Below are 12,577 nucleotides of genomic sequence, written 5' to 3' on the forward strand. Positions count from 1 at the left end.
TAATAGGATAGATCGGTACTGCCTCCCGTTGGCTTGAAAAGCCAGGCAGGGAAGCCTGTACATCACTCCTCTGCCTGGCTCTGCATTAAGGGGGCTTGACCTCTCTGGACTTGAGGAGCAGAAGGCAATCCAGCAGCCCAGGACATCAGTGGGAAAACAGTAAGTTGATGACCAGAAGACAGCAGACATAATTTGCCACAGAAAGTACAAACACTTGAGAGGTGAGCTTCTTGATGCATGTAACAGAAGCCATTTGGACTAATGGGAAAGGCAGCAAAACCCGACACTAGGACCAGGAAAGCAGGTGCACTAGCATCAACAGTTACATTGACCTTGTGCATGTAAGTGGGCTTTAAAACATAGGCCGGACACCACATCTCCCTCCCAAGTTGGGGTGATAAGCCTGTAGCTAGAGAGGAGCAGAGGATCCTGCATCCTGCTTGGGACTCTCTATAAGCCAGTGCACAGCTGTCAAGTGCTGGTGATGGTTTTCCACTTGGGGATGGCCCTCTAGATGCACCAGCCGTTTGCATGGTCTCATGTCATGACTGTCTGCTCCTGCCACGGAACATGTTCTTTCTGTGCCATAGGCTTTTGTCCTTCCTGTTACACAGTTTCCACTTTTGAACTTGGACACTCTATCATTCCTAACTAAATACCAATGAAATCCACCATCTCGGAATTGGGCCAGTTGGGTACATAGGAGCCCAAATGGACTGGCTAGCATGATCAAAGAATCTGTGCTCAGACTCTGCCAGAGTTAATTTTGGAGTGTGATTTTGTTCATGTGGTGTGCTCATCTATGTGTGTGCATGTGTGTGCACATGTGTGGAGGTTGGTGTGGATGCTAGTGTCTTCCTCAATTACCCTCTACCATGTTTTCTGATACAGCTTCCATGGATGATTCAGCTAAAATGACAGAAAGCTCCAGGGACCCTTGTGTCTCCAGCTCTCCAGCACTGGGATTATAGGTGAGTGACACTACAGATGGCTCTATGAGATCTTTAACAAGGATCCAGACTCAGGTCTCTACAATAGCTTGGCAAGCACTATAGTGACTGAGTCATTGCCCCTGCCCAACAGAACCAGTTTCAAAAATTAGACAGTGGAAATTTTAGGTAAGTTTCTAGTGTAGTGGTTCTCAACCTGTAGGTCACGACCCCTTAGGGGGTTGAGCGACCCTTTCATAGGGGTCATCTAAGACCATCTGCATAGCAGATCTTTACACTACGATTCATAACAGTAGTAAAATTACAGTTATGAAGTAGCAATGAAGTAATTTATGGTTTGGGGTCACCACAACATGAGGAACTGTATTAAAGGGTTCCAGCATTAGAAAGGCTGAGAACCAATGTTCTAGTGGCAAGAGAGAGAAAGAGAGAGAGAGAGAGAGAGAGAGAGAGAGAGAGAGAGAGAGAGAGAAGCCATAAAGGAGAACAATACAAAAGAACTGTAAATCATAAGAAAAACTACTAAGGAACAAAAAAGACCAATTGGTAAAGTAAGTTTTACAAAGATGAAAACCTGAGAATTTTAGGCAAGATAAAAAATAGAAAGAGGTAGGAATGTGCTTAAGATGTTTGATTAAAATTATTCATGATTTTCTCAAAAGACACTGCTAGACAAGTTTAATATAAACTGTGGGTTCTTGGGGTGGGGTATAGGTCTCTATATGAAATGATGCCACGAAAAATTTAGGTTAGATCGGAAAGCCATTTCATTGAAAGAGGAGACATATGTCATGCCTCTCTTAGAAATCTCCCATGGTTGAAAACACAAAACAGCAATCACAAGCTAGCAGATGCTTACATGCTTGCCTCTGCTGAGTGTGTTCAATCTGTTTGCTCAGGGGCAGAGAGTCAAGAAATGGTTCCTGTCCTCAAAGAAGTCACATTCAGTTTCTACAGTGAACACAACCAATGCAACAGGAAGTGGAGTTGGAATTCACAAGGCTTTAACTTGGGACTGGAGTGAGCCATCCTGCATTGTTGGAGCATGGTTCTGTTTCTACCCAGTGTCAGCCAGGGAAGGAGTGGGCACCATGTGAAGCTCTGGAACCACGGTCGAACTTCCAAGGTCCCATGGCTCGACAGCTCCTTTACTCAGCCATGTTTTTAGACTTGGATTTAAAAAATTATTATTCCAAGGAAACTTAAGCATTTTATAGAGTTTCAAATTCTCAATTTTAAACCCATCAATGTCTAAATATGTTTTTTTTAAAACGCTGGGTATTTATAATGATCCTCTTAGATAAAGCAGCTGCAAAAACATCATTAAAAAAAGCTCACACTGTCACATGTAAAAGGCAGTAAGAGTCTATTTTTATAAAGTTCAAAGCGACTGTGAATCTTGCAGGGGAATCCCTGAGGACGCCTGGACGGCTGTTTCTCTGCCGCTGGGTCTGCCTCCTGCCTGCCCCTACTCCCTCTCCACCTTGTGCTAATAAGTTCCCAACTCTATGCACTAGCAGCAAGTCACTGGCCTCTCAGAGAACATTGCCAGCACATGGCTAACTACTTCCACAGCCATCTTCTGACTGAAATACAAAACCTCCTGTGTTCCTTACCCAGGCCTCTACTGACTTTGACATCTATCTGAGCTGGAATGAATGCTGAGTGTGAATGGGAAAGACAGGTGCTGGCCTCTCCTGGCACACTGACCTGTCCCTCTCCTTCTGCCCATTCATGGCTCTGCATGGCTCCTACCCTGTCATCCATCTTAACACATTTCACCCTGGGACCCGGGAGCTCCAACCCACTACTCCCATGAAACACTATTTCTTGGAGCAAGCACCACTTGCTCTGCCCAGCCAGCAGTAGCTCACTGTATGCAGCTGCAGGACCCCTCCCCCTGCTTCCTATTCTATTCCAACAGCACAGATCCTGGGCCCAGAAATTTACTTGAAAACTGAGGCAAGAAAAGTGGACTTCAAAATATTTCTATTTCAAAGTAGTTTCCCTATTGCCCCATAGGAAACCCCTCTGAATGATTTGCCCACCGACATCTTGACTGCCCAACAATTATTAATACAAAATAGGGACTACACAGGTACTCTTGTACTCTATAAACTGGGATGCTCAAGATAGATTGGCACCAAGCCTGTGCATGCAGTTTCCTGGATTTGCAGTCACCAGGACACTGGGCTACACTCACCTGCCAATCACAGATGGGAACATGACTCGGAACAGCTTATCCCAAGTCCCCTAATCTTAGCATTCCACTGGCTTCTGTAGAGAATGCATGGTCTGTACATGTCATGAGGTCACATCTCTGTTGGAAAGGCCAACAGGTAGACCATCTTCTGTGCCTTTGAATGGTTACCATGTTCATATTAAGCTCACAGCTGCCTCTCCCCCCAAAAAACTATCAAGAAACATAAAACCACCTCTGCCAGGGCAGGCACACAGATAACACGAGAGCTTAGCTATCAGGAAATTTGTCTTTTACCACAGTGACACTTCTTGTGTTAAAAAACAGAAAACTGTGTGTGTGTGTGTGTGTGTGTGTGTGTGTGTGTGTGTGTGTGTGTACATATAGCATGACTGCACAAACACACACATTGTACATGTGGGAGTTAGAGGTCAATACTGAGTTTCTTCATCACTCACCACCTTTTTTTGTGGAGACAGGATCTCTTAATGAAGCCAGAGCTTATCATTTCAGTTGGACTGTCTAGCCAGCAAGCCCTAGGAATCTAACCCCTGTGCTGAGATTACATATGTGTGCCACCACACCTACTGGACCATGTCCCTATCCCCCAAAACACATTTGAGGGAACTTTCAGTTATGTTCTATTTTCAAGAGCCTGGGTCATTGGATGGATTGCGTGAAGATGTGTGGTAGGGCAGGGATCAATCCTAGGACCTTGTGCATCCTGGGTAGGCACACTAAAACTGAACTATATTCTTAATTTCTTTTTTCCCCATTTCTTAATTTTGAAACAAGGTCTCATTAAACCCACGGTATAGCCCAAACATGAATTTGTAATCCTCCTGCCTCAGTCTCCCAAGTAGCTGCAGTTACAAAGCCTGAATCAACTGAACTGGCTTGTATGAGTTCTTTTGTGTCAATGGTTTAAGATGGTATTCTCTATAGATGCTAACATTAATTATTTTAGACTTGTTTTACATATGTAAGTGCTTTTCCTGCATGAATATATGCACACCATATATGTGCCTAGTGCCTGCAGAGGCCAGAAGAGGGTGTTGAATGTCCTGAAACTGGAGGTATGGGTGGTTGTGAACTGCCACATAGGTGTGGAGAATCAAATCTGGGTCCTCTGCAAGACAGTAAGTGCTCTTAACAAATGGGGCTCTCCCGAGTCCCAGATTCTGACATTCAAAGCAAAATTTACCCCAAAGTCTTCTTCTACTCAGTGGTGCCACAAAGTTGTGAAACAACCATAGGATATATAATATAATATAATATAATATAATATAATATAATATAATATGTATTCTTTTTAAGTTACACAATACAAAGCACTCATATCCCAAGATGTTTTGGATTAGAAAGGGCAATTTGTACATAATTGTAAGTCGTTTTACTTTTTAAGTGAGAACACAGAAGCTGAGACATTGCTAAGCCTTTCCTTGTGCTCTGGAATGTTGGGGTGGTTCATCTGTTTGTTTTCAGCTTGTCAGACAGTCATAGATCTTCACTGGCCATCATCAGCCAAATTCTGTTAGTTTGGGCTTCATTAATGCCCACTACCTTCTCTTTCATTCAGTGGCAGTATTTTCAGACCTTCAGGACGAATTCACGCCCTAGAGCCCCCTATCCTGTACAAGTTTAATGGCCCCAAGAAGACTAAAATGTCTGATATATGATGTCACAAGTAAGTTGACAGTTCAAATCCTATATAATTCCTTCATTAATAGCCATCACCACAGATGCTCTCTATATCCAGACCAGTCTCATCTCTGAGACAATGTGGTACATCACTCTTAAGTGACATTGGAACTTACAACAGGGCGGTGTCATTACCTCCTGTAATATCAGCTAAATGCAAGTAGTGACTCTGTTATCTTACTTAAATTTAATTAGAGTACTGACTTAAAAAAATCTGTTTCAAAACTATTTTCCCAGGGGTTCATGGAGGCAATGGGGGTGCACTATCCTAGAAAATACTTAAAATGCTGCTGCCTGATCTAGAAAACTGAGCAACTGAGTAAATGTCACCCCCCTTGGGACATACCGCAGGGATGACACACCAGGACTTCAAGTATTTACAAGCATCCATCCTTCCCTAACTTCTTAATCTCTAATTTTTGCAGCTAAGGCAAATTCTTCCCATTATCAAAATCAAAGAGGTTTTTCAAAAAATCTGTCTCTGGCTTTCGTTTAAGAATCACACAAGGAGACAGTTACATAAGGGCCAGAGTTATGATCCAGGATTAACATTATAAAAGACATCTAAATTCTCCACTCGCTGTCTGCCCTGCATAGTGATGGGCAATTTTTCTAAAATCACTTTAACCACAGAATTTGCCTGTTGCAAACACAGAATGGGACTTTCCAGTTTCTTAAAGTGACAGAAGCCCTGCTGGGTTATTAGCTCACATTCCTCCGACACTCACACATTCTGGCCCGCCATCTCTCCCGATCTTTATTGTTTCATTCCAGTTCTGGAACCCGATGCAGAGGCACAGGGATGCCCCTCTCCTGCTGGCTCCAGGAAGCCCTTCTGCATGGAGCTGGAATCTCCCAGCCCCAAGCCAGTTTTATCTTTGGAGGACAGTCCATCTGGCTGCCTCCACAAAACTTAATGTGTAATTGGTTTAATGTAAAACAAAACTCCATACACTACGCCTTTACACTACATTCCCTTCAATGTGGCTAAGAGGAAAAGTGTTGAGACCCTTTCCTGCTTGTAGCCTTTTCTTCAATTGTGCTAAAGTAGATCTAACACAAGCTCTACCATTTTAGCTCTCTTAAAGTGCACAACTCTGGACATTCACATCATTGCAACCGCCACCACGTTCTCCTCCAAAGTGTTTTTGTGACTCTTATTACCCATGGGAGGCAGGCAAAAACTGAATGTTTTTCTAATGAAGATTCAGTTTTAGTTACTAGAACTATACACTAAAAAGGGCACATCTATCTTGCAGTATTTTAGCTATACTTCAACAGCACTGACTGAAAACGAAGGACGAGGATGCTATAGGAAATGAAGCCAGTGAGGAATGGGCCCCAGCTCACACAGGGCCAGGTGGATGGACAGAGGTCACTGGGAGCCCAGGTTCCTGGCACCTCATGACCAGTGCTTCTGAGTGCCTCTTCCCAGCCACCCTGCCAGCCACTGGAACTGCTCATGTGTATGCTTCAGGAAGCCCTTCCCAGCCTCCAGAGAGACAGCCGAGAAAGTGCAACAATCATGAAGGTGAAAAGGTACTAAAACGAGGCACTGTCAAAGGAATGGAGGCAATGGCTATGTGCTGTTCTTAGCTTTACCTACTGTGGGGACCTCGAAGAAGCCACAAGGGCCACCATTTTGTTCCTATTTTCGAATTGCTTGGATAATTGTCACTTGACCTTAATAAATTTTATGTGGTGCATTCAATGAACTCTTAGTAGATCTGTCAGCAACAAGAAATCTGTTAAACAGACAAAAGTCCCCAAATCAAGCTCATGGTCTGTGCAAGGCAGGGTGGTGAAATGGACTTACTAGACCTACATCATTTTGGAATATCTATGGCCTCAGGAGTGGGAACATTTATAAGGCTTCTTACAGATGAAACTGGAGATGACACAGATGCTCAATCAATACAGGAAGGGACTAAACAGACTGTAGGGGATCACACAGTGAGATGACATACCCAGGGTCTATGTGAAGAAGTGGGCAATGGTTCTCAAGGACACATACCCAGGGTCTATGTGAAGGAGTGGGCAATGGTTCTCAAGGACACATACAGAGTCTACGTGAAGGAGTGGGCAATGGTTCTTAAGGATGCATACAGGGTCTATGTAAAGGAGTGGGCAATGGTTCTTAAGGATGCATACAGAGTCTATGTGAAGGAGTGGGCAATGGTTCTCAAGGACCCTTCAAGTAGAACATGAATTGTAGATCATGTTCCATAGCATGATGACATTATCCTTTAAAAAAAAATCTATGTGTAACTGTAGAGAAGCAGGCAAGGGTAAGTGTGAGAACTTCCAGTATGTATTCCATACAGCACCCAGAATAATAATGCATATTTTCCTTGTATATGAACCCCACTTTTATGGAACAGTATACCACACCACAATTTTCACTGTTAATCTAGATAATGTAATAGTCCTCATAAAATAAGCTCTGCTACAGAATGGATATGCATGTTATGCCAATTGCTTTTAGACTCTATTTTAAAATGTCTGGTGGCTGCATATATCAGACGGCATTTGGGTAAGCACACATGACTACTGCAAAGGTCCCTTTGTGAGTCACAAGGAAACCATGTAAGACACAAAAGTCACATGCTTAGTTTGTTCTCACTTAAATCATTAACTTGAACCTTATCTTTAGCATTTTTTTCCTGCAAATGAGCAAATCTTTGATACTGCAGTTCAAAACACATTAAAATAGCATGCGAGTAGTACCTTCCTATTCTGAATGCTACATTTGGAGTATGTGCTGGTGCCAGGCAGTTAAATGGCATTATCTGAGTATGAACCAGTCTCGGGTTTTGTTTTCTTCATTTCCAAATTTGATCCTCCCAGAAATCCTAACCAGAAATAGAGACACATAGTTGTGGAGGCCTTTACATTGTTCAAAGCTTTCAGAGGAATGTATGGACGAGCCTTTTGCAGCAGACCGTTTAGCAACTCTTAGCTGCAACTAGTCATTTGAGGCACTCACTCAGCACTGTCAGGGCCCCATTCCAAGCAGCTCTTTGCAGACAGGCTAAAAGGGTGCTCTACTAAGCTTTAGTCTACTTAAAGAAAAAAGGAGAGAGAGAGACAAAAGCAAGATAGTAGGTGTAAATGACTAAGGAGGGCCCCTGAGGGGTGCTCTGGAAAGCGGAAGGTTTGGAGCCCCATGTAGAATGTCTTGATAAGAAGTCTAGACTATCAGCCATCTGCTGGTGGTGAGGAAAACCAGATTATAAAGAAGCTGTATAAAGCCAACAGCTATAGGGACAGAGTGCTGGGAAACTTGGAATGATGTGTAGGATCCCAGCTCCCTTTATCCTGCCCATGCTATTATCTATGACCCCAAGTGACACTAAGGAGTGACTTCTATCATGTGTGCCCCCCCCCCAAAAAAAAAAACTCCCAAAAGCCAGCAGCTTGCAGCAGAGGGCAGACATTTCTAATTTCCAAAAGGGAATAGTAAAAATGAGAACAGGAGGAATAGTGACAGCAAAACGTATGATACCAACATCTACATGGATTTGAACCCCCTACCCTGAATCATATAGTAATTACATCTCCAAACACCACCCCGAGTCCCGCTATGTATAGACTTGCTGCTCACTGTAAGCAGGCAGGACCTCTGACAAAAGACTCAGGGTAGAGAGAATAGGCCAGGCTGTAGGATGTTAGGCAGGTTTCTTCTTATCACTTGTAAGGTTCTTTTAAGGACCAGGGGTGCTCCCAGCACACTGGGAGCTACAGGGTCAACTAGACCAGCCCCACTCCAGGCGCACAGAGATGAAAAGAAACTGCCCTTTATACAGCAAACCAGCAAAATGTTGTTCTCAGGTGGCTTGAACACAGACCCAGAGGCTGTTACTATCCCACTGATGCCTTCTGCTGTACAGCCATGCACTGTAAACAACTTGCACAGTTACCTGACAAGTGGCATCAACCTGTACATGTGACCTCAAGGATTCATTAGGGAAAAGTTAACACATTGATAAAGTTGTAGTTAGTCACTGTTACAATAGCAAGCCGCCTGCTTGAGCTGAGGGTTTTTGGGATGGAACTGGGAAAAGTCAATTTCTTCCTTAGTTCTTATTTTTTATAAGAGTTGAAGAATTAATTATATCATAATAAAATGAGATATTAAAACAGAGGCAACATTAATTTCTATTGTTCCAAAGATAGATTTCCACCCTTTTTTGCCTCCTCTACCTCTTCCTCCTTCTCCTTTTAGACAAGATCTCATGTAGCCCAGGCTGATCTGGAGTTCACTGTGAAATCCCATCCTCCTGTCTACCTTTCAAGTGCTGGCATTGCAGGCATGTGCCACCTGTCTAAAACCTTTTCAAGGTCTTTTTGACAGCAGTCAACTTTACCTTAACTGCCCCTCATTTCTCATTGTTGTTGTTGTTATTTGGTGTTAGTACTGGGAACTGAATCCAGGACTTTGCACATGGTAAGCAAGTGCTCTACCACAGAACCCTATCCCCAGCCCTCCTCTCTTCTAGATACATTTGGCAATCTGGTGTGTCAACATAGCCTCAAAGACACACTTTTATAGCAGGGTTGTTCTCAGGAAGTAAGACCAAGTGACCAGTTCCAAAGAGGGAACACAAAGCACTTCCTCCACTCTGGGACTTTGGGCTCTATCTAGCAAGCATGTGTTCTTCTCATAAATGAATTAGTATCTTGGAGAATTGTAGGCTTGTGCTGGCTTGCATTTGTCATCTTGACACAAACCGTGGTCATCTTGGACAGGGGACCTCACTTGAGAAAATGCCTCCATCACTTTGGCCTTGTGGCAAGTCTGTGGGGCATTTTCTTAACTGATGATTGATAAGGGAGGGCCCAGCTCACTGTGGGTGGTATTACTCATGGGCAGGTAGCCTTGAGATGTGTAAGAAAACAAAGAGAGCAAGCCAGTAAGCAGCCCTCCTCAATGGTTTTTGCATCAGTTTCTGCCTCCAGTTTCCTGCTTTGAGATCCTTCCCTGACTTCCCTCAGTGTTAGACTACAACTAAGCTGAAATGATCCTTACATCCTCGAGTTGCTTTTGGTCAGCATTTTATCACAGCACCAAAAACCTAACCAAGATAAGGACAATAGAACATTGTAGGGGGAAATGCTGACCACGCCCACTTGGGGCTGGCACAGGTGCCGCTTGGGCAGGGTCAGAGTGAGGTAGCAAGGGTTTAAATATCAGAGAGGCACACACTCGGCCCTCTTTTTCCCTCTCCTGCCTGGCTATATACCTGGTCACTGGCTCTGTTGTGTGAGTACTTTCTTAATAAACTATTTGTTATCAATCTAGTTCTGACTTTGCATTGCGTTTGGCTTTAGAACATGAACTCAATGTAAGATTTTAAATGATCTTGTCAGTTTCCTAGTAGATACCCCCCCCACTCCCACCTTTGCCTCATGAGCCTCAGCACCCCCAAATCTCAGGGGTCGTGAGTACATATTCAGGAAACAACAGATTCCATGACAAACACAGCAGGAAATCAGATCCTGTTTGTGCAAGGAAAGAAAAACACAGGGCGGGTTGTCTGGAAATGTCTCAGAGCCACCCAGAAAGATGGCAACTCTATTTCCTGGCACTAACCACATTGGTCTCATTCTGCCTTGGCAAGATGAAGGAGAGAGTGACAGCAGTATCCTCTGCCACCACGGACACAAGCTAGTGGCAAGGAGCACAGTACCAGGACAGGGAAGAGGAGCTTGGGGGGAATTTTGCAGCTGGACAGAGAAGAGAGGCTGTGCTAGCCCTGGTTATTTATTACAAGCCTCACGGTACAGCCAGCTTAAAGGAGGCTGCACCAGACCAATCTTAGTAAGACCCAAAAGTATCTTTATTTTTAGTTTTCCACTAACAAAACCCTTTCTTCAGATGGACCCAATGTCTGAAGATGTCCTCGGTGGAGGCCTGCTTCCTTAAGGGGAGGGATGCTCCTTACCTCAATGATGTAGAGGACCACATTCTTGTAGAAACAGTAGAGGATACACTTGGTCACCCGGTTGTAGCTCCAGGCTCCGTGAACTAGAAGCAGCTTCTCCAAGTAGGAAAACTGAAGAGGGACAGTGACAAAGTTTAGAGAAGCCTGTCATCGAGGAGTAAAAGACACATACTTGTCTTTATGAGCAGAAAATAGACAGGGAAGGGGAGGAAACCATACTCTTAGGTAGCCAATAAAACAACAACAAAACAAACCAATGAAAAACAAAAACAAAACCAGTTCCCCTGAGGTGGGGCTTTCAGGGCAGCTGAGAAGGAAAAATCTCTTCGGTTGACTTAATTATTGTTCCCAAACCAGCTACTGGCCCCTCACTATGACTGCTGTGGAACTCGTCCAACTAAATGCCTTTCTGAGACATAATTAGGCAAAGAAGGTGACTATCTAAACTGTAAGAATAGCACAATGGAATGGGACACCTCCATAAGATCCAGTCACAGCATTTATGGTGACCACAGGAGGAAGGACATTCATCCAACAAAGTTTTGATTCAAGAAAGGTATGCATATGAGTACAGTGTTCTGTCAGTTTGTTAGCTTAAAGCAATTATATTTCTCATAACCCACAGAGGCACCTGGGCAGACCTACCCAGGTGCACATAGATACAGAGACATACAAATGCAACACACACACACACACACACACACACACACACACACACACTTCTACATCATGATGTAGTTCTTTATCTTCCACTCAGAGTACCCGGCTGTGCAGTCGGGGACTGCTGACTAGCTCTAGATAGGAGTGATTTAAAGGCTTTTGTAGTCTGAGACAAAGCCATAGTATTCTGATAGCATATACCCTAAATCAACTGTCTCCCCAGAGTTATTCAAGACAGACAATGGCAGGGGCAGATGCAATGTTTTCTGGCAGACTGGGAGCTGAGGGCTGTGGACACACACTACACCTCACAGTCTCTCTAGTTTAGGGAGCCAACAGTGTCCGGCAGCTGATGTGTGTGCAAGCATAAGGCAGACGGCAAGAGCATGGAACCAAGGCTCTGTCCACCACAAGACTTTCTTAGCATCTTTTCTTTACCTTGTAGGGCACTTCCTTTAAAACACAATTTAAGAAAAATGCAGCTACCCATAACCAAAATAATAAAGAACATGATGTTAACTGCAACCAGACATGGTTATCACCTCAATGGGGCAGAGGAGCTCACCCAACTGGTGGTGTTTCTGGCATGGTAATTAAGGAAGAGGCAGTTCAGAGTCTTGTGCTTGGCACAGACTCAGCCCTGAGATGACAGCATGCCTCTGCAGGAGAATGAACAAGGAAATCTGGGCATGGGTATCAGTGGTTATCCTTCGGTAGAGATGGCTACTACCCTGGAGGGCAAAACCCCCCAAATGGACCTAGAAGGTTCTGTCCCACCCCTCTCAGGATGTCTCCTTTAATAAAAGAGGTGGTTTCACTTTCACATCCTACCCACGTGTAGCTTCAGTAAGGAATCCCTTCTCCCTAGACAATCTAAAGAGAAAAGCAGACAAATATTTGCCTGTAACTCCTAGGAAACCTCTTAAGTTCCCTTCCAGCCATATGATGTTATAACTCAAGTATTTAATAATGCTGGGGTGTATAACATCCACAGTTGCTGACAGCAGACAGGAAGCATGGCTCCCATGGGCCTCTGCACAGTTGACTCGGCAAAGTAACGGAGCAGGTGTGTGTGGCAGCCCCCAAGTTCACAGGGGTCTGCTGTTCTCTGATGTCGGGCC

At 44.0% G+C, this 12,577-nt stretch overlaps 1 protein-coding gene across 1 annotated transcript in view; it reads right to left on the minus strand.

Moving 5' to 3' along the window:
- The window catches only part of Atp8a2 (ATPase phospholipid transporting 8A2), a 432,334-nt gene that overhangs the window by 182,840 nt on the left and 236,917 nt on the right, over nt 1–12,577 (minus strand). The window contains exon 26 of the mRNA XM_035452970.1: nt 10,797–10,907. Coding sequence (XP_035308861.1) covers nt 10,797–10,907 — 111 coding nt within the window. The remainder of the gene's footprint in view (nt 1–10,796; nt 10,908–12,577) is intronic.

The sequence above is a fragment of the Cricetulus griseus genome, assembly GCF_003668045.3.
Source record: "Cricetulus griseus strain 17A/GY chromosome 1 unlocalized genomic scaffold, alternate assembly CriGri-PICRH-1.0 chr1_1, whole genome shotgun sequence".
Taxonomy (NCBI): domain Eukaryota; kingdom Metazoa; phylum Chordata; class Mammalia; order Rodentia; family Cricetidae; genus Cricetulus; species Cricetulus griseus.